The 23,716-nt window shown below is 40.2% G+C and overlaps 1 protein-coding gene across 1 annotated transcript in view; it reads left to right on the top strand.

The window, feature by feature from the left end:
• LOC121001794 (enoyl-CoA delta isomerase 2-like) overlaps positions 1–23,716 on the top strand; it is a 40,757-nt gene that overhangs the window by 5,619 nt on the left and 11,422 nt on the right. The window contains exons 2-7 of the mRNA XM_040433009.1: positions 367–452; positions 9,824–9,967; positions 14,616–14,685; positions 15,002–15,104; positions 17,009–17,129; positions 23,529–23,618. Of these exons, the coding sequence (XP_040288943.1) occupies positions 405–452; positions 9,824–9,967; positions 14,616–14,685; positions 15,002–15,104; positions 17,009–17,129; positions 23,529–23,618 (576 nt within the window). The 5' untranslated portion in view covers positions 367–404. The remainder of the gene's footprint in view (positions 1–366; positions 453–9,823; positions 9,968–14,615; positions 14,686–15,001; positions 15,105–17,008; positions 17,130–23,528; positions 23,619–23,716) is intronic.

Genomic DNA, 23,716 nt, shown 5'->3' with positions numbered 1-23,716 from the left:
ACAGTAACCAGCATGACACATTGGCCACTGTGTTAAAAACCATATATGGTGTGGTATACATTTTTCTTTTTGGTGGCCCTGTGTATAGGAAAGCACAGTTAAAAAATGTACCCCATTTGGTGTATGTGCCAGGAGCCTTCTGGGTGCATACACAGAACGGGTTCACATAGCCTTACCAGCTGGGGCATTGCTGGCTCAGGGGCTACATACAGCCAAGTCTCATTGTTACAATGTTTATCAGAGAATATGTTATTAAAGTTAAATATTACATGTAGAATCCCTGTAAACTTTGTCCTGTGATCAAGGTCGATAAACTCTAAGCTACTATCTGCAACACGTGTTAATATCAGATTTTTCTGAGTTCAGGACACTAAAGATCAAGCATTAGAAACAGTCACACAAAGATGGCAGAATTTCAGCATCCTCCAAAATCCACAGGCTTTGTCTCAAAGGTAAGAAAATAGTTCCCTAACAAACTAATTACAAATTAGTTGCATTGTTTTCATGATTGTTTTTAAGCTTCAACTGTTTAGAATGTTTTTTAATATTTAATATTATTAGTTGTTGGTCATAGATAAATTTAGTTCTATCATGAACTTGCATAACATTTACATCCCACAGTCTATATTGTAAATGTCACATTGGACTAGCATATATAAGTAAGGATTTATGGATGTTAACCCCTTAAAGGGGTTTTCTGGTATTTTGATACTGATGACCTATCCTCAGGATAGGTCATCAGTATCTGATTGGTGGGGGTCCGACACCCGGGACCCCACCGATCAGCTGTTTGAGAAGGCATCGGGGCTGAGCTGCGATACCAAGCACAGCCGCTACACAATGTACGGCACTATGCTTGGTAAGCACAGAAAAGGCTGCGGCGCTCACAGGTGTCTTCTCAAACAACTGATTAGCGGGTGGTCCCAGGTGTCGGACCCCCAACAATCAGATACTGATGACCTATCCTGAGGATAGGTCATCAGTAGTAAAGGTCATCAGTAGTAAAATCCCAGGAAACCCTTTTTTTATGACCGCCCACTGACAGTGGGCAGTGCAGGTCCCAGATCTGCAGCAACGTCTTTTGGCATTGCAGCAGATGAGGGGGTTGGATCACTGCTGCAGCACTCCAGCGCTAAAAAACAGCTGTTACTAAAAGCCTGTTTTCTAAGCACTGGCTCCTGCTTAACAGGCAGACGAAGCTCTGACCTGGCTGTTAACCCTTTGATCATGCTCCATTCTGTGGCATGATCAAAGGGGACTCAACTCTACAACCGGGTCACTGTCTTTCCCAGTGACCCGATTGTAGCTGGGAAAGCGGTGCACAGTCATAGGAAGGAACCCAGGGCTGTTTGCACTGCAATCCTGGCCTAGCAGCAGTCTGACACACTGACACAGAGTATAATCAATTAGCATACCAGAGGATATTAATATGTTATAAAAGTGAAGTAATATTATAACCGGATAAAGAATGTTATAATTAATGTAATACAACAAATGTAAAAAAAAATCACCCTTCACCCCCTTAAAGTCATTATATACTGTAAAATACATTATATTGTGAACACATTAAATACAATTTTAAAATGTAGGTGTCCAAACGACTGTAATAACCTGAAAAATTAAATTATAAGGATTTTGTCTAAAATGTGAACGATGTAAAAAAAAATCCAAAAATCACTTTTTTTAAAATAATAATTCTGCAGCAAAAATAAACTAAGTTATAAGTATCCCTGAACAATGCCAATAATAACATTTTCCCCCACGTCTCCACAATGGCACCACCTGGAGGGTACCCTGCCTTCTCAGGGACAGGAAACAACTGTGAGATCAGCAGATAAAAGCCCCCTCCCTCCCTCTTACCTTCTCCAGTTGTTTCCTGTCCCTTTTTAAGGCAGGAGGTGGATCAGCGCAGGGCCTTAAAGGGATTCTGTCACCACATTTTACCCCCTACAGTAAAACATAACTACTTGTAGGTCTCCCTGAGCTGTATTAAATGATGCCCTTATTAACTAATAGTCTTGATTTTATTTCTTTATAAAATCGTGATATGCTAATGACTTACATAAGGTGCCCAAGGGAATGTCCTTTCCTAACTTTGTGCCCAGCTGCACCCCTCGGTCCGGTGCCTTCCTGAGTCCAGCGCCGCCTCTAATATAATATATTCAAGAGCCGGCGCGCTGATGTAATCCCTGAGCCTGTTTGAAATCCCGCGCGTGCGCACTACACACTGTAGTCTGCGCACGTGCGGACTACAGGTAATGGCATCGTCGAGCGAAGTGCGCATGCGCTGGCATGTAAAACAAGGCTTCAGACAGCCGCATGGGTGGAAAAAAATAATTAAAAGGTTACGGCTGCTGTAATACAAGAGGCAAAAATGAAAACATTTTTCTGGATATTAAAAACAGATTTTATGTTTCCTATGAATGGGTCCACATCAGAGACACAAAAAATGTCGATCAGATGCAGAACAAAAATACTGTCTTGTGCATGAGACGATATGGTGCAGTTAGTGGTAACTGTGGACAATGGAAGGTGGTATGGAAAAATGAATGCGGCCCCATCCTACACTTCACAATAGGACCCCATGATTTCCTATATTGTGTGAATCATCCTTTGTGTTCAGCATTACATTTTGTATTATTCTGTGCTGTGACATCATTGCATTAACCCTACGGAGATCATTGTGTAGATGGTTTATGAATTGTGTGACATGCCTGTGCTCAGTGGCGTACATAGAGAAGTAAGGGCCCCATAGCAAAGATCAAACCGGGCCCCCCACACAGGACAGAAGGGTTTCCGCCTAAACCCCTTTTAGTGACCCTTGGGCCATTTCCACTACCTCATTTGCTAAAAGTTGTTTCTTTAGAAGGTAGAGTCCTGACCAAGTTTTCACCTCAGTAGAAGAGGGGATGATCCCAAGTGGGCCCTCTCTTGCCCTGGGCCCCTTAGCAGTCGCATGGTCTGCCGCTATGGTAGTTACCCCCCCCTGCCTGTGCTATGATGATATAATAATGTGGGTTATTCCTATAGTCTGACATCTGTGTGCATTAACCCTATACTATGACTGTGCACGTTATAACTGTGCTGTATGTTTCTTCTGTGCATTATCCCTGTACTGTGACGTTACTTTGTGTATTATTCCTGTGCATTATAAGGAAGACCAAAGTAACAACCTGCTTTTCATGTCCTGAACTTAGTGCTGCAGGTGGTCATTGCGAATTTTGCTGTGGGGTCCCATGGTTACTTGTCATGTCTCTGACAGGCACTGTATAGTCATGTAATGGTAGACATTAAACTGCAACACTATTACAGTGTCCTTATTGGACTCTTAAGACTCAGTCAAATATCAAAATAAAATATTCTTTTTGGCACTGACACATTAGTTGAATCTAGTTATGGAGGGAGATTTATCAAGACCAGCAAGTGGTACACCAGGCTTGATATCTGCTGCTGTGCCAGAGGATGCTGACCCTCACAACACCCCTTTTTCAGGAAAGTTGCCAGGCCGGCCGAGAAACTGCCCAAAAATTTTGACATCTGACTACAGGGCAAGTAACATCTGTAAAGTGAACCCTTTTGAATACCAATAGTTGGCAAGTGGACAGCTCAATGGCTACTACTGCCCTGCTCTCCCCTGTGACATGTGGCATGGACACTGTGCTACTCACCATATTGATGCCCAAATATTTCTGCCTACCCCAGCCTCTGCCCCCTAAGCGTACACACATGCTCTCCTCTAGTCTCTTAAATGGCCAGTGTTCACACTTCCAAATCCTTCCCCAGCCAGTGAATAGGGTTCCCTGGGTATGTATGGCACCCTCTTCATGAAGAGAGTTCCTGAGCTTTAAAGGAAATGTGTCATCAAACTTTTTTCTGCCAGTTAAAACCAGATAGTAACACATCTCCTTTTTTTATCTAATCTCTTTTTATTTTCTTATTACAGATTTATTTTTTTTTGTTCTATTTCCTGAACATGATTATGGGGGCTGCCATCTTGCCTGAGCTGTTCTTAACATCATCACCATATTCTAAACCCCCCCCCCCATAGCTTTTTTTTATAGTTATGTCTACTGAGCTGTGTGGGGGCTCATTTTTTGCAGTATGATCTGTAGTTTTTATTGAGTGTGTCTGTGTGCGTCTTTTTTTTATCACATTTTTATGGGGTAAGAGAAGCAGTAAAATGTTGAATTGGCCATTTTGATACTTTTTTCCAATTACGCCATCCATCATATTGGAAAAATATTTTTATTTTAATAGTATGGGCGTTTTTGGATGCGGTGATGCTTGATGTTTATATTTATGTATTTTTATTTTAAGGAAAGGGTGTGATTTAAATGTTTGTTTTTTCTTATTTTTTTACATTTATTTTATTTTACTTTTTTGTAGCCCCTCTAGAAGGCTACAATGTCCGCTACTTATTTTTATTTTTTTAGAATATTACTATATTCCCATAAGTAGTATAGTAAGTAATTCTCTAATTGCTGATCTCCTATGTTGGCCTGCCACCTTCTGGCCAATATAGTAACTGCAGCTCTAATACCCTGGGTCTCTTTGGAGAGACCCAGCCTATTAGAAGTAATGACTGGCATCCCTGATCGCCGCACGGGGATGCTGGTCTTAACTCGGAAGCACGCGCTTCTGGGATTTTCATCCTTTAGATGCCATGATCACACTTGAACACAGCATCTAAAGGCTATAATATCCGCGATCAGCATTATTGATGGTCACGGACATTAGCTGCCAGCCACTCAGAGACCCGTCCGCTATGGTCCCGCTGAACACGCGAGTGGCGCCATGTTTAACCCCTTCACGACTGCAATCTGTTTATATACGTGCTATTTGCACATACCCCGTGCAGCTAGCATGTGTATAAACGTCAAGCCAGCTCTTTATTCCAAGCGCTGCAAAGCGTTTGGATTAAAGCTTCTGCCCCTGCCCTGCTGCTGTCACGGACAGCATACAGTGCAGTAATGCCGGCAAGAGACCAATCAGAGTGGTCCCTTGCCGGCAATTGATCCGATTGGTTAGTCTATGCAGACTAACCAATCGGATCACGGCAGTGTTAAAATGCCGGTTTCAGGCTCTGATCTGCACTCTGCAGATCAGAGCCTGAAATCAGGTAGTGTCCTGAAGCCCCCCGATCTGTGCCCCCTTCCTGTGCGCCTCCAACCCCCCCACCACCACCGTGAGCCCTGCCTCTGCCTGCCCCTGATGCGGTCCCCGTCCCCCATCCATGTATCGTGACCCTGATGCGGTCCGCCCCCTCCCCGCCCAATACATTCATCCTGCCCCCATCTGTGCCCCCTCCTGCTGGCCGTACCCCCCCGTTTCCAGCCCTGCCCCATTTGTGCCCTCTGCCCCCGATGCGGTCCCCCTGCTGTGTTTGATGGCGGCAGCTCCGTTCCTGAGCTGCAGACATCAGCAGCGAGTGTCAGCTGTATGCTGACACTCTGCTGTAACCCCTTAGATGCCGTGGCAGCAGCATCCATGGGTTTAATAGAGGGAGGTGGCTCCCTCTCTCCAACTTCAGGACTGGCCAAAGAGGGAATTGATAAAAAAAAATTAGAAAATAATAAAAGTATAAATAAACAAAAATGTAAATTAAATTGCCTTTTCCTATAAAAAATGAAAAAACAAAACAAAAACCACACATATTAGGTATCACCGCGTCCGTAACGACCGTCTCTATAAATATCATATGATCGACCCCGTCCAATAAACACCATAAAAAATTAAAAAGCCATTTTTGTCACCTTACATCACAAAAAGTGCAACACCAAGCGATCAAAAAGGCGTATACACCCCAAAATAGTACCAATCAAACCGTCACCTCATCCCGCAAAAAATGACACCCTATTTAAGACAATCCCCCAGAAAATAAAAAAGCTATGGCTCTCAGACTATGGAGACACTAAAACATAATTTTATTGGTTTCAGAAATGCTATTATTGTGCAAAACTTAAATAAATAAGAAAAAGTATACATATTGGGTATTGCCACGTCCATAACGTTCTGCTCTATAAAATTGTCAAATGACATAACCCCTCAGATGGACGCTGTAAAAATAAATAAATAAAAACTGTTCCAAAACAGCCAATTTTTTGGTCACCTTGCCCCATAAAGTCTAATAATGAATGATCAAAAAATCATATGTACCCAAAAATGGTACCAATAAAAACCTCAACTTTTTCTGCAAAAAACGAGCCCCTGCACAAGACCATCGGCAGAAAAATAAAAAACATATGGCGTTCAGAAAATGGACACACAAAAACATAATTTCTTTTTCAAAAATGCTTTATTATGTAAAACTGAAACAAACAAACAAAGGAAGTAGACATATTTGATATCGCTGCGTCCGTAACAACCTGCTCTATAAAAATAGCACATAATCTAACCTGTCAGATGAATGTTGTAAAAAATGAAAAATAACAAAACGGTGCCAAAACAGCCATTTTTTTGTTACCTTGCCTCATAAAAAACGTAATATAGAGCAATTAAAAATCAAATGGGACATGGTATCTAAAAACCAGTCCAGTCCAATCTGCCTTCCAAAAACCGTATGGCTCTCCTTTCCTTCTGCGCCCTGCAGTGCGCCCTTACATCAGTTTACGACCACATGTGGGGTGTTTCTGTAAACCGCAGAATCAGGGTAATAAATATTGAGTTTTGTTTGGCTGTTAACCCTCAATGTGTTAAAGAAAATTTTTTATAAAATGGAAAATCTGCCAAAAAAGTGAAATTTAGAAATTTCATCTCCATTTTCCTTTAATTCTTGTGGAACACCTAAAGTGTTCACAAAGTTTGTAAATTCAGTTTTGAGTAACTTGATGGGTGTAGTTTCTACAATGGGGTCATTTATGGGGGGTATTCACTATGTAAGCCCCCACAAAGTGACTTCAGACCTGAACTGGTCCTTAAAAAGTGGGTTTTGGAAATTTTCTTAAAAATTTTAAGAATTGCTTCTAAACTTCTAAGCCTTATAACGGCCTAAAAAAATAAAATGACATTTCCAAAATGATGCCAACATAAAGTAGACATATGGGGAATGTTAATTAATAAATATTTAATGAGGTATCACTTTCTGTTTTAGGTACATTTTGGGATTTTTTCATACATAAAGGTGAAATATATTGACTCAAATTTATGACTGTCACGAGAAAACAATCTCAGAATGGCTTGGATAAAGCCACAGTTAGCGTAGTGGTAGGACCCCGTGCCATGCTGAGTGACCGTGACGTGGTGCATGATGGGCTCCGATATTTTCCTGACAGGAATATATTGGCAAAAGTCTCAGCTTTTAATATCTGCTTGTATGACCAGCTAGTATAGTCAGTGGCATATCCTTTTGGTGCATTTTCTTCAGTGATTTATATAATTGTATTTTCATCCGCACAATGCTCTGGTCTGTGTAGGATGCTTTTGTGGTGCATGTGGACCGCGCTGGCGTCCTCCTTTGTACGCATTAATTGCTCGGGATGGTCGTTTGCTGCAGTCCACATGCGGTGGGACTGCTCCCCCAATGAGAAACACGCTACAGTGTTTGGGGTTTGAGCAGTTCCCCCATATTGGCCACTGCAATTCTGTGATTTTGTTAAATAAAAGTGTTCCAAAGCTATTACCACATAAAGTGACGCATGTCAGATTTGTAAATTTTGACCTGGACACTGTGGCATCAATGACCTTTGGTCATGAAAGGGTTAAAGACCCCATTAGAGCCATACATGTACAGTACTGGTAGAGAAGGGGTTAAATATAAATAGTCACGAGGAAAATTACAAATATCATCAAGAATTCTTTAAAAATATCTTAAAGATAAAAATGTGATTTAAACAATGTCATTTTCTGATAACACATTCCCATGTTTGTGAATTTAAACACCACAGTGACCAAATTTAGTCGCAACTGGCCTTTATACACCACCCTCGCCACTCGGAGAAAGTGGTGTGGTGAGGGTTATGAGTGGGTGGAGCCAGTGGGCCTGATGAATTTATCTTAATTTCCAGTTTTCCATTTAGGTGCACAGACTGCCGGAGGATGCACTTAACTTATGATGAGACTTGCACCTCATCATAAATTAAGCGCAGCCTCCGACAGTGCAGGGGATATCATGACCGGCGAACCACACACTTTGGTATTGATAAATTCCCCCCCATAACTACATATGACTATTGCTTATTTGATTACATATTCAGGCAGTAATAATTATTGTGTGAAGAGTCTCATTGAAGAGGTCATTGAACAAGGAAAGTATAGATAAGCTTTGACAATCCCCTATCGTGAATGGTGGACTCTGTCTTATCTATACACAGAGATGCTATCATCAAAGGCAGGATTAGAATGACAGATAAGAAGGTAACTGCAGTAAGACGATCTGTACAGATCAAGAAGTGGTGCCTATTATTGGGTTTAGTGTTAGTGTGAAAACTCAAGGATTTTACTTGCATTTTTTACATAAAATGTATTTTAATGGAAAAATATATGTATTAGCGGATGACCCTTCGATAAATATCAGATGCATGGTACATATTACTTTTTATTCAAAGAGTTAGCATGTATTGAAATATACAATTGTGTACTCATCCTATCTATGCCAATTGAAGATGTATTAAAAAAATTTGAAAATAGTTAACAAATCTTTAAGGAAAAATCTCAGCTGCAAAATGATGTTGCTTAAATTGACAACCTAAGGAGACAAGCATTCCAAAAAACGTGACTTTCCATTTTCTCCAGTATTGTTTCTAAGGGTACATTAACCAAAACCAGCAATCCTTTTTGGCTAGTCCAAATAATTTATAGTCCTTCGATCCAATTATCAGAATTTTACTACCCAGGGTAGAGTTTATCTCTGACTAGCAAAACTTTTCTTAATAATTTCTTGCCAGTAGAGGGTTTGGCACCTTCGCATCATACTCTGATGCTTCCGGCCTGTGTCAGTCATTACACTGGTTTACCATACGGTAAAGGATTCTATTTAAGCTGCTCACACTCTCTCACAAAGCTCTACACAGTGCTGCAGCCCCCCCCCCCCCCCTTCCTACATCTCTTCCATTTCTGTTTACCATCCTATCCTTGCTCTCTGTTCTGCCAACGACTAATATCCACCATAATCTGAACCTTTCACTCCTGTCTCCGCTCCGAGACTTCTCCTGAGCTGTACCAGTTCTCTGGAATGCCCTACCCCAAGCAGTTTGGTTAATTCACAACATCTACAGTTTTAGGCACTCCCTCAAAACACATCATTTTAGGTAAGCCTATCACATCCCCAGATGTAATTCTCCTCTATTCACCGTATCTTCCCCCACCCCCGCCCCCCACATCACCCTTCAGCATCATTCTTCTGAACCTGATCCAACTCCAAATATCCACACTCAGAAGCACTACAGATATCAGCCACTGACTGGCTCATGCAGCCTTATATCTACTCCCCTATTCTGTCACGATGGCTGGACCATTTAACAAATCACTTGTTACCTTCTGTGTCACCCTCATCTGCTCATAGATTGTAAGCTCTTGTGAACAGGGCTCTCATTCCTCTTGTTTTATTTGTTGACTTTTTTTTGCTTTGTTATTTATGACTCTGTACATGAACCCCCTCTTTGCAAAGTGTTATATAATATGTATATATAATATAAATAAAGATTACTATTATTATTAAATAATCTTTTTGTTCTTTCAGGGGGTATTGCCAGTTATTCATTTAGCCAAATGTTTTCAACATTTTTAGGATGTGGTTTACAATGTGTATTGACAGAGAACTATTTCTGGTTAATGGATAAGCATTGGTGAGTTGTTCCAAAAATTTTTTGTTTGTTTTGACTTTCAGGGAAATCAGAATGTCCACCTGGAACCACGTATGGTATCTTCTGAGGCTATACCAAAATATGAAACTATTCAAGTTGTCTACCAAGATAAAATCACTAAAATAGTGCTGAATAGGCCAAAGAAAAAAAATGCTTTTAGTGTTGAGGTAACGTATAGTTCTTCTCCATATTCATGATAATGCTGAACATTCTTATCGCATTGTATAGCCTAAAAATATTAACATAATGCTATGTACTATGTACTTTACATCAGTAACGAGCAATAGCATAATTCATAGCAAAACAGATGACTGGTTATCTATTTAATCTAATCTATGCTATCTTATCTGTCTAATCTCTCATATCGATCTGTCCCTATGTATGCAATTTCCGCAGTGATTCTGCATGTTGAAAGGAGTTTCAGTCCTTGCATATTTGGTAGATCACATAAATTTTTCTACTATTACTAAGTGTTTTTCTTCTTTTTTTTATTGTCGCCTTCCAAGAGTTATAACTTTTTTATTTTTCTGTCTATGTAGCTGTATAAGGGCTTGTTTTTTTACGGGAAAAGTTGTAGTTTTTAATAGTGTCATTTTTGGGTACACATAACTTTCTGATTAACTTTTATGAACTCTTTCTGGGAGGGAGATGGGTGGAAAAAAACAGCAATACTGCCACTAAATGTTTACATTATAAATTTCACGTTTAGTTTTCGGTATAAATAACATATTATTTTAATTTTTTTTGGTCAGTACGATTACAGCGATATCAAATACATATAGTTTTTTCCTTTGTACTACTTTTGTGCAATAAAACCCCTTTAAAAAAAAAAAAAAAAGGAAGACAATCTTTTTGCATTGCCGCTTCCCAAGACCCATAACTTTTTTTATTTTTATTTCTATGGAGTTGTGTGAGGACTTGATATTTGTAGGAGGAGTTGTAGTTTTCATTGGTATCATTTTGGGGTTAATTTTACTTTTTGATTGCTCGTTAAGTTTTTTTCAGTGGTGATTAAGAATAAACTTGCAATTCTGCCCGTACGGGATAATTGAAATATTTGTGTAGTACGGGTCGTTCCGAACACAGCAATACCGAACGTAGGGGAGATTTTATTTTTGCAATTTTTTCCATTGAAAAGCATATTTTCTATGGAAAAAAGCATATTTTTCATTGGAATTGTTTTAATGTTTTTTTAACATTTTAACCACTTAATAGTCCACAAGAAGACTAGAACAGGCAGTATTTTGATTGCTTTTAAAATACAGTGCACTATTCCTACAGTGCATTGCATTTAAATGTCAGTGCTATACTGATATTGACGCAGCCTGCTGGAAAACACTCAAGGCAGGCTTGGGGCCTATATCGAGTCCCAGCCAGCCTTTACACACATCATTACCCCACAATCGCATTTGCAGAGTGCCGATGGGAGACGGAGGAAGTCTGCTCCTTCTGTCACTGCTTACACACGACAGGCACCATTGCCCGCTGCATGTAAGGGGTTAAACAGCCCGACACTCCTGCCAGTCCGGGCTGTTAGAGCAGGAGGTGGCTCTCATGTGAGAGCCGAGGCCCCACTCTTCGCTGCAGGCCCCTTAGTGATCGCCATAAAAAGGGCGTATTGGTGGTCACTAAGGGGTTAAAATAGTAAGGAAAGAGAGATGTTTTTCATCAATATATATTGCCTAAGCAACCCCTTTAAGTACCTGTGTTACTAAAATATGAATTGTATTACATGTCATTGTATTTAGTATTCTGTCTGTCTAGTTAGAAATCTGGGGTTGTCCAGCAAGAAAAAAATTGTGCAAATATAAGTTTTTGGCAAACTTAGCATTTTTCTAGAGTATCTTGATTTAAAAATTTCAAAGATTTATTTCTATTCTTTCTTTCTTGACTAAAAGTTCTGTAGTTTTCTCTCTCTTGACCCCTTCTGTGTTGAGATGTGAGCAGATCTAGTGACTGAGGGGTTTGGCTGTGTTCTGGTACCTGCTCCTAGCCCCTCTCCTTTGGGCCAGCTCCCTCAGGGTCATCATCCTGCCCTGAAACTAGCCACAATGGCAGTGGTTATATGAATGGTGAGCTTGTCGTTCTTTTAGGTCTGTAAGTACAATAAAAGAAGATTATTAGAAATAGAAATGAAACCCCAGAGCAGACATTTGATAATCCCAGATAGTATATGTCACTCATCTTGTGACTGCAGTCAGAAGGTCAGCTGGAACATGATGGGGAGTGGGCACAACGATGATGACACTGAGGGGTATGGCCAGGAGGTGGTGGCTTTGAGCAGTGGCCAGAGGACAGCCAAGCAGCCTCTTCAGTCACATGATCTACTGACATTTCCACACAGAAGGGCGAACCAGCACTTTCTTATGTGCTCGGACAGACAAAAATTACTAACTTCCAGCCCAGACAGAAGGGGCTAAAAGTGGTGGAACACTTGGAAATTTTTTAATCAAGGTACTTTAGAAAAATATATAGTTTTTTAGGAACTGATATGGCAAAAAACATATTTTCTTGCTGTTCAAATGAACAGAGAGAAATGGTGAAGAAAAACGAGTATACAAAAAAAAAAAGGGAGGCAAGTGTGAAGGACTGGAAGGGAGGTGTAATCTTTTGCTATGTCTATGTAAATCAATTTACAAATTCCATTATGTATGCTACTACACCACATGTAGAATCATTCTTCTTCATTAAACCTCTTCCTCTGACTTTCCTATTTGATTTATTTATAAAATGGCTAATCTTAGAGAATACCTGTAGAAAAGTACAAATAGTAAAGTAACTCGGATAACTATGATGTTTGGATACCGTCTGTTCACTTGCAAAGTGCATTAAATAATGTAAAAGGCGGTAACGGTATTAGTAAATTACTATTGATATCAATAACCACTCCATCTTATACTAGGGTTGTTAGTTATGTATGAAAAGAGTATAAAGTTTCTATGCTCACATATATATATATATATATATATATATATATATATATATATATATACTGTATGAGCTATACAAACTTGTAATACAAGTTTTAGTGTAGTACTTAACTACAAAATACACAAAAAAACCTCTGTCCAGTAAAAGTATTTTACACACTCACCTTCACACACATGCAGCTTGTCCCTCCCACTAGGCATTCTAATGGCGGGTTTACATGACCCGATAGTCAGACAGATTATCTTTAAGAATGCTCATTCCCAACAATCTGCCCACCTAAAGGTGCAGCCGATCACCCGATGAATGATTGAAACTCTCGTTTGTCAGGTGAAACTGTTATTCCTGCAGGTAAATTAATTTTCATTTCGTGATCGTGCTGTCTAAACGGCAATCTTCTGCCCATAAATAATGCAGCTGTATGAGGACTAGCGATCACAATAGCGATCGCTCGCTCTCATACTGTGGAAATGATCGCTGCATGATAATGCAATGCTTTTCCCGCACTGAATGAGCAGCCGGTTGTTGGGAAGGAATGCTTACTTCCCAATAATCGTCTGCTCCTCGCCCCATGTAAACCCACCATAACGGTCCTTTTTCCGAAGGGGCATCAAGGATATTAAAGATGTTGGCGGGAGAGGGGTACTTATCAGCCTGTGGTCTAAGAATCTTGTTGGTGGAGGTGGGTCTGCTTGTTGTCCAGGATGTGATGGTGGATGTTCTTCCCTCCTTCGTTTCCTCTGTCTTTTACGTCCTCCCTGGCCCACTTTTTATCCATATTTTAGTCATTAACTATAATGCGGCATGTCCCGACTGGTCATATCATCATTTAGTAATAGAATGTGCAAGTATACATCTAAATTAGAAGAGTTGGAATATGTCATCCTTCTTCTAGACTGACATTTATGGATGTGCCCAAGCTATTGCCACCAGCTGTGATATGGGTTCTTGGGACCTAAAGTCAGCTCCATGTGTATTCCATCACAAACTCAACACCATAGAAGAAATATACAACCAAATCCATAGCTATGTAGACTCTTCCATATCAACACCCCACATCAGCATTTCCTGACTAAAGCCTCATTCACATGTCTGTGTCTGTGCTCAAATCCGTGAGCAGGTGGTCAGTGATGCATCCGTGAAGGATCTATGTTGGGTCCGTGTGTCAGTTTTTTGCTGTCCGTGTTGCATCCGTGTTTCACTGACACTGAACAGCTGGAAAATAATTTTCAAAGCATCTCTTCTTAATGATCCGTGAAACGCGGATGGCATCCGTGGTTTTCACAGACCCATAGACTATAATGGACGTGATTGATCTGTGAACACTGACAAAATAGAGCATGCATCCATGCTAAAAACACTGACCTGTGCTAAAACACATGTCTGAATACACACATTAAAATGAATGGGGACGTGTGCTGTCCGTGGAGAACACGTACAGCACACGTCCGTGAAACACTGACGTGTGAATGAGGCTTAACATTACTTCTGAGGCAAGCACAGGAATACTATACTGCATTTACTGAGGTGTGGTAGACATTCAAGAACCATCCAGGTGGGGTGAAACACTGACCATTGATACATCATTTTCTATTAGTTGTAAATAGGTATAAGGAATGGGGAGCCTTTTAGGTTACGGATGTGGGCACATTTAGAGGTACCTACACATTTGTGAAAGTGCATGAGTTGACTGTCAAAGAAAGATACAGTGATTGCTGCTATCCCTTTGCTGAGAATCAGGAAAGTTACATTTCAAGGGTCCCAAGCAATGAATATAACAAAAAAAGACTTCTTGTATATGTGGTTATCTTTTATCAGTCAGACTATAGAAAGCACACAAGTATACAGAAAAGAATATAACAAACCATAAACAGTCTCTAATTGCAGATGTACCAAGAAGTGTGTACTGCACTGGATGATGCTGGACAAGATGATTCTGTATTAACAGTAGTAACAGGTACTGCACCTTGCTATTTCAATCTTTGAATATATCTTATTCAAAGCTATTTCATCTGTGTTTTATATCATGAAGAACAAGGGGTGCACTCAGACATCGCCCTCTGAGGAGGTTGGTCTCGTGGGACAGTGGGTTTGCACCCGCTGAACATTAAATATACAAAAGAGGGATTCAAATAGCTCTGCCTCTTTACTTGCGAAACTGAACGTTATATTTTAATGAATATAAGGTTGTATTTTATGATCATTTTTATTAATATCATTTGAATTAAAAAGGGACACATGGAACTAAACGTCTTCATTTTGTGTTTGTACAGGGCAAGGAGACTACTTTAGCAGTGGCAATGACTTGAGTAATGCTCTTCGGCCTCTCACAGGAAGTCCTGAAGAGGTGATGAAAGGAAGAGACGGGACAGTAAGGTATTTTACTTTCTAAAGTTTTACGCCAGAATGCATACATCACGATTAAATATACAATTTTGTGGGGTAGTTCTACTCATAGCAAATCTTAACACAGTGACCCAGATTTCCTAATGTGTATGCGCCTAAAATCTGTCTAAAGTGTCATGCAGATTGGCACAATTTTGGAGCAACCAGGGTTTCTGCAATTTTTTTTACTTGCTCTGAAAGGAGGCAGGGCTTATCAGAAAGGGGACAGAGTTTCATGAGAAATGGGCTGTGGCCTAAGATGAGTCTTTTGTGCCAAAATTGTGCCACAATTCTGGCTTAAAGTTCTGTAAGCCAAACAATAGTCTATATAGAACTAAACAAAAGTGTCTAACCCTGCACCACATTTATCATCCAGCCTGAGACACTGAGATAAATCTGGTGCAGGTCTAGATAGCCTGTCTAAATTTGTGCTGTTTATAGGATTAGTAAATATGGCCTAGTGTGTAAATGATCCAATTATGAAACTTATTACTCACATTGAAATTCTGGACCTTTTAAAAAAAATAAAATAAACTTAAATCACACTCCTTTGCTCAACCGGCCTTCTGTTCCATCCAGACAGTCCTTTTGTCCATAAGATGGGTGCAGGTGGAGAGCCATGAGACCAAACGTATCATTCATACATTGAAACACACTGGGGGAGATTTATCAAACTGATGTAAAGTAAAACTGGTGTCCATAGCAACCAATCAGATTTTACCTTTCATTTTGACCAGCTGCTTTGGAAAAATGAAAGGTGTAATCTCATTGGTTGCTATGGGCAACTGAGACAGTTCTACTTTACACCAGTTTGATAAATCTCACCCACTGTGTCTGCCATCTGTGGATGCGTAGGTCCCGAATGTCAGGAGTCTAGAACACTGTTATAATACGGGAGGCTCCATGTGCAACCATCATATTGATAGGCGAGCCATATGGATGAGACAGAAGGGTAGTTGGGGTGAGGGGCATGACTTAAGTAATAAAGTAACAGTGCAGAACTACATTAATGTTTTTAAAGTATATCCTAGCAATTTTCATAAATGCATCATTAGCACGCTTTGATAAACAAGTGAAGTTTGTAATATATCTTGTTACAGAAAAATGTGTCTCTCCACTTATCATGCTTCCTTCCTCCCACACACCCTTCCCCTCACCTCTTTAATGAAGTTGGCCAATTTCTAAAAATATATCCCGGTAGTCCATAATCAATTGTTACATACATGTATATGTTTACTGCTATACTGCTCAGTACTGCAGATGCTTTTGAGGGTTTGCGAGTGATACGAGACCATCTCTGTGTGCGGGAAATCTAATAGCAGATCTCCTGCCCCTGCTCTCCATAGACTTGCATGTAACCTGTTCTCTCAATGGAGCAGAAAAGTCAGTCATTTTATTGAGCATATATGCTATTTTTCTGGAATACAAAAAGCTGCAATTTTTTGCACAAATTACATTTTGAGCAAAAATTGTGCAAATTGGTGTAAATTGTAACTGAAATATGTGCCTATTCCCATACCAGGTTTCAGTTTCTGCTAGATGGATATCGCAGATGTGACAAATCAATTGAGAAGCTTGTGTCCATTGTTCACACCTTAAGGTGCCTTTTTAATAAGATTGCCATGTTAAACACCAGTCTTTAGTGAATGACCCCCAATGAATTAACAGTGAATGAACAGATTGAGGCAGTGCAGGGAAAAGAAAATGAGCCTGACAGGTGGAGAAAGAAGCAGTTGTCTCTAATAAGATATAATACAAAGTTTCTTATTTTCCCTTGTATTATTAAATTATTGAAAGTGTTTATAATAAAATAATCTAAGATTTATACACTATAGGATATAGACATACTATTGTTAACCGATTCCTAAAAATTACTATGTTCTTGCTGTTAATAGGGATTTGATTGGTAAAATCATTGATTTTCCTAAACCTCTTGTAGCCATGGTAAATGGGCCTGCAGTTGGGATTGCCACAACTATTCTTGGCCTGTTTGACCTTGTGTATGCTTCTGATAAGGTGAGCAAGAAAGTGACAACATGCAGTATGTACTGTGGCAATTAAGTTATATGCTGTGTATGGCCTCTCGGGGGTTATTACTTGTATATTGGTACAACTGTGATTGATGATTGTAGGTTGTAGTTCACTAGGCAATCACATGTGTAATGGCAGCGATTATTACTATGCAATAAAATGTCTGGTGCGGACCACTGTGTGCACAAGCATGTGGATAAACATGTATGTACAAATTAATCTAAAACATTTTGATCATGGTTTAATTATTCCCTTGTAAACAAAGTATTTTCTGCTATATTTATGGTTAAAGAGGCTGTCCCTCTAAAGCAGGGGTGCACAACCTGCGGCCCGCGGGCCGCATGCGGCCCCCAGAGCCAAGATTTGCGGCCCCTGTCCTCCTGGACAGAAACACAGCTGATCGTAAATCAGCTGTGTTTCTGCCCGCAGCGCCGCACGATGGATCATTACAGCTCCTGCCCCTGCACTGTAGCAGGAGCAGGACGGGTCGTCGGCTGTCAGTGACAGCGGGGGAGCCAAGGAGAAGGCAGAAGCAGTTTATCAGCGCTTCTGCCTTCACCTCACACAGGTGAGCACTATGTAGGGTGGACCCGGCTTGGGGGCAGAGGAGCGCTGAGCTGCAGGGTTAGGAGACCTGATCAGCTTTGCCTGTGTACAATGCCCCCACCGCAGGCTGGTTTCCCCTGTAACTGAGGCTCCTTTGGATGCTCCAGTTACAGTGGAAATATTGCAAAAAAAAAAGTCTGCGTCCCCAAAGGTCTTTCAGTGACCTCTTAGGGAAAATTATGTGGAAAAAATATATTAAATAAGTTAAAATAATATTTTAAAAAATATAATAAATCACAAATAAAAGAAAAAATATATATATGATGTGGCAAAAAAATAGAAAATTATATAAAAAAATACAAATAAAAGGAAAAAAAAGAAAAATTGCTAAGTAAAAGAGTATTCACTGCCCCCTAACAGTCTTTTTATGATCCCTTGCCATTATGTGGCAAAAATATATATAAAAAAATAGAAAATAAAACAATTTAATAATAAATAATAAAATACAAATAAAAGAAAAAGAAATTTAAATGCAAAATAGTAGAGTGTTCATTGTTCCCCAACAGTCTTTTTATGACCCCTTGGGGGGAGATATTATGTGGCAAAAATATATTTAAATAATATAATAAACCAATTATAAAAAAAAAATACAATAAAATATTATTAAAATACAAATAAAACTAATAAATAAAAAGGAAAGAGTGAAAAATTCACAAAAAGTGTCAATGTCCCCCAAAGGTCTTTTTATGACCTCTTGGGGGATATTATTTGTAGCAGAAATATATTAAAAATTAAGTAAAAAAGATAAAAAATTAATAAAATACATAAAAGAAAAAAACACCCACACCAACCAAAACCGTTGCCATTATCGCCCCATTCATGTGAAACCGTTTGAACCACCAGGTGCCCAAAAACACAAAAAGTGTCTTTTCAGGCCTGGTTATTAAAGTGTTAACCAATAAGCGCTTTCCCCACTAGAAAAAGAAAGTGCTTACTGGTTATTGCAGGGCGCCTGTAACTGGCAGGAGGTGGTAATAACCAGGGAGCACGGCCTCTGCAGTGAGGGAAATCACTGATTTATGAACAAGTTCCTGCAGCATGGCCCCTGAACCAGAAGATGCATACTTACCTGCTCCATGCCCCCGCTGCCTCCATCTTCCGGTTCCTGCACTTTTACACCTGTCCGTGCATGACCATGGTCACATACACCGCTCCAGTCAATGACTGGCTGCAGCAGTGACACGCTGCTTGTGGCCACATCACCGCTGAAGCCAGTGATTGGCTGCAGAGGTACATGTGACCATGGCCATGCACTGACAGGTCTAATCAGCGTTGGGAGCAGGTAAGTATAACTCTTCGGTTTCAGGGGCCATGCTGCAAGAACTTGTTAAAAATAAATTTTTACTGGGAAATCCCTTTAAGCCAGGTGGATTAGCCATAGATCCCTAAGGGAAATTTCCCGGGGGGCCGTCTGTGCCCTCCTCACGGCCGGCCAGTGAGAGTTTTTGGGGATGTATTTTGTGCTCATGGGGGCAGTATTGTGTGATGAACTGTGGGGCGGTATAATGTGCCACAATATGGTATTGCTGGCCCGGACTTCCATCAATTTGTACCCGACTACAAAACGGGGCCACTGTTAGTATTTTTCCAGGGCCAGCAGCGAGATATTCAGGTCAATTACTGGAAATACGTCTTCATAGGGACACTCACTCATGATAACTTGCAGTATAATCGTGCCGCACATCTCTCTGTGTGATCAGGGATGTGCTACTCATAGTCAATGTAACTAAATGAAGGAGGAATGACTGTGATAGCGATCACCCCCCCAGTCACTTTACATCGGCCTGTGTACATTGCGGCCCCTTGAAATAGAGCAATGTGACAATGCGGCCCTCAGACCAAAAAGGTTGTGCACCCCTGCTCTAAAGACAACCCTTGTCTATATGTCTACAGTGCCTTGCAAAAGTATTCACCAGATGTTTTTTATTTATTTATTGTGAAGCAAATAGGACAAAATAACAGAAAAGGTCAATGTGCATAACTATTTACACCCCCTGAAGTCAATACTTTGTAGAGCCACCTTTTGCGGTAATCGCAGCTCCACGTAGCTTTGGATGAGTCTCTGAGCTTTTCACATCTTACCACTGGGATTTTTGCCCATTCCTCCTTGCAAATCTGCTCCAGCTCCTTCAACTTGGATGGTTTGCGCTTGTGAACAGCAATCTTTAAGTCTGACCACAGTTTTTTTTATTGGATTGAGATCTGGGCTTTGACTAGGCCTTTCCAACACATTTACATGTTTCCCATTAAACCACTCAAGTGTTGCTTTAGCCGTGTGTTTGGGGTCATTGTCCTGCTGGAAGGTGAACCTCCGTCCTAGCCTAAAATTACGCACAGAGTGGTACAGGTTTTGCTCAAGAATATCCCTGTATTTAGCACCATCCATCTTTCCCTCAACTCTGACCAGTTTCCCAGTCCCGGCTGCTGAAAAACATCCCCACAGCATGACGCTGCCACCACCATGTTTCACTGTGGGGATGGTGTTCTTTGGGTGATGTGATGTGTTGGCTTTGCGCCAGACATAGCATTTTTTTTGATGGCCGAAAAGTTAAATTTTAGTCTCATCAGACCAGAGCACCTTCCTCCATACATTTTGGGAGTCTCCCACATGCCTTTTCGCAAACTCACAACGTGCCTTTTTGTTTTTAGCCAATTATGTGACTTCTGAAGGTAATTGGTTGCACCAGAGCTTTTTATGGGCTTCCTAACAAAGGGGGTGAATACATACACACATGCCAATTTTCTGTTTTCTATTTCTAAACAATAGTTTTATATATATATAGCTCAATACCATAGCCCGAAACGAGTCACAATCTATTTGGGTCTCTCCATGTGACATTTGTTGGATCTTAATACTGCAAGCCGAATAAAGAATACTTTTTATACTTCAAAAGCTGGAATCAACCTCTTTGTTTTTTGGATATATATATATATATATATATATATATATATATATATATATATTTCTCATTTCACTTCACCAACTTAGACTATTGTGTTCTAATCCATCACATGAAATTCAGATTAACAAAACATTGAATTTAAGGCTGTAATGTAACAAAATACGAAAAAAGTCAAAGGGGGTGAATACTTTTGCAAGGCACTGTATGAAGCATAAATTATACATATCAAAGAGAGGATAGTCCTCTCACAGCCAAAGCTGAGAGCAATTGCAAAGAGCGGCACCTACAGTATTTGGTGCTGGGGAGGCAAGAAGGACCGTACTGTAGGTCACACATAGGAAAGAGTAAACACATAACAATCAAAAACTTTCCACTTCTTAACATCTTAAAGGGTTATTCCAGCATAAAATAAAGTGTTTCCATGAGATGTCCAAGCTGTAAAAAAAATATCAGAACTTAGGAAAGGCTGTAAAAGAAATATCAGAACTTAGGCCCACTTCACATAAATCAGTTGTGTTCGGCCAGGTATTTTAGGCTGATACATGTGTATGGCATGTCAATGCACAGATTCAGAGTCTATACACTGATGCCTGGTCATAAAAACTGAGAATGCTTGCTTCTGTTTGACATCTGGCATTACTATCCACCTGATGTATGAGAAAAAAAAAAACCAATGGCATTGGTTACCCTACGGCATTTTCACACCAGAGGGGAACTGAACTGGATGACAACATATATGTGAAGTGGTCCTTATACTCATCTATTCAGTGTTGCTGTCGTCCTCTAGTGCTAGAGTCACCTCTGTGCTCCACTTCCAGCTTCTGTCTAGATACAGCAGGAAATTGCTGTTTAAAGCCACTCAGCAAATGGTTGCTCCAGTCATTTCCTGCCACGTCAAGACAGGAGCAGGAAGTGGAGCACAGCAGAACCCCAGCACCATCAGAACAGAGGCGCTGGGCGGTCAGTGAGTTAAAGGGATTATCTGGGAAATAGTATTGATGACCTATCCACAGGATAGGCCATCAATATCACATCCGCAGGGGTCGGAGTCCCGGCACCCCTACCGATCGGATGTTTTGGGAAGCTGCGGTGCTCACTGGAGCTATGGTGAGCGAGGTGGCCCCCCGGGTGCTTACCAAGCACAGTGCTGTACATTGTATAGCGGCTGTGGTTTGCAGCTTAGCCCTATTGACTTGAATGGGACTGAGCTGCAACTAGGCCAAGATATCGATGTACAGTGACATCACATGGACTAGGAAGAGGCCACAGTGATCACTAAGTGCCCAGACTCTTCTAACAGTGATCAGCGGAGGTCCCAGGTGCCGCCCCTGAAGATCTGATATTGATGACTTATCCTGAGGACAGGTTATCAATATTAATTCCTGGATAACACCTTTAAGTATAAGCTCTATTTATTTATTTTTTCAGCATGTGCAGCTTGCCGGAATACCCTTTTTTGACCTCCCACTGTCTTTTTATAGCAGACATGTCCTGATTCTGCAGCGATGTCTTTCAGCATTGCTGCTTTAAAGCTTCTTCTTCTACAGCCTAGTAGTAGGTCAGATGCCATGCTGTCAGAAGTAACCAGCCATGGAAAGGAGAAGATAGAAGCCACGTATAACAATTTTATTTCCAGCCTTCAAAATGTTAAAACATCCACACTGCTTTTTATTCGACCTGCCAGTTATGGCAGGGTGCCCCCTGACATGGCATAGCTGCTGGGTTTTAGCAGACCTAGATCAACCCTGCCAAAGACAATTGTTACAAAAAGAGCCCTAATGGAAAACTGCAAGACCCAGAGGTCATTTATGACCTCTCTGGATACATGTTCTATAACAAAATCTACACAAGCATAAGTAAAAAAAATATATATATATACATATAAAGAAAAAGGACATCATGCCAAAACTGACTGGCCATGTCTTCCCAAACGGTCTATATAGCCGTGTCATTCACCTGTCACTAAACAGATTACAAAATGACAAATTAGGGAGCCCATTCTAATACTTTAATATTTAAATTTGCAAATTGACTTATAAACTGTTTGTTTTGTTTTTTCTACTTTTTTGTACACTTTACCCTAAATTAAATCCAAAAAGAAAAAAAATGTATCTTAAAAAAGGTATTTAAATCATCCCCTATGTTCCATAAAAATGTGTGCAAACCACTAAAAAGGTTCTGGACATTTAGGACCGGAACTCAGGTTGTTAAAGGGTTAACTCAATTTTTGATGTATGTCTAATGGTCTCACTTTATTAAATTCCCAGTTATACTATTTCTGAGGTCAACTGCATTAACACAAATATGTCGCACGAATTTCTAAGTTTGGTAGATGATTTATCTAAATGTCAATAACATTCTCATAGTCAAAAGTGGATCAGGTTCAAGATCATTGGGGCTCACTTCTAACATGCCAATGGCTGCATAGTTAGTAGATGTGGCCATATTTATTTAGAGGTGTAGACCTTTTAATAAATGTATTGCATTTATGATGTCTGTACATGTCAGCTAGGAGCTGCCCTAGATTTCAGTAAAAATTGACACCAGTTTTCGGGTGGGCTGCGGTGGGACAACCCTTCCGCTATGCTCTGCCCACTTTTTTTTTTATAAACTGGCAAGAGCAGTGAAGAAAGGCAAAAGTTCAGAAGGCCACTTGTGCAAAATGGTGATGTCTGTATGTGACCGCTGTTTTGTTTGACTAGAAATCAGATGTGTCCCATCACTGTACATGATCAGTGAAAGGCATAACAATATGGAAAGCTTTAAGATAAACTGTTTACACGGTGATAGATAGATGAGATATATATATATATATATATATATATATATATATCTCTACCACTGGAACATCTGCTGATCTTTTTCTCTAATGTAGGCCACATTTAATACACCATTCAGCAAGTTGGCATTATATCCCGAGGGATGTTCTTCTTATACATTCCCTAAGATAATGGGTTTGTCAAAGGTAAGGCACAATTTTTAGGTGGAAGTAAGCATTTATGCACCTTATTTTCTGCTTTTACTCTCGTTGGACTTTATTTTTATTATTTCATTTAAACTTAA

Source organism: Bufo bufo, chromosome 5, assembly GCF_905171765.1.
Source record: "Bufo bufo chromosome 5, aBufBuf1.1, whole genome shotgun sequence".
In the NCBI taxonomy this organism is placed as follows: domain Eukaryota; kingdom Metazoa; phylum Chordata; class Amphibia; order Anura; family Bufonidae; genus Bufo; species Bufo bufo.
This window is presented reverse-complemented; position numbering and strand designations above follow the sequence as displayed.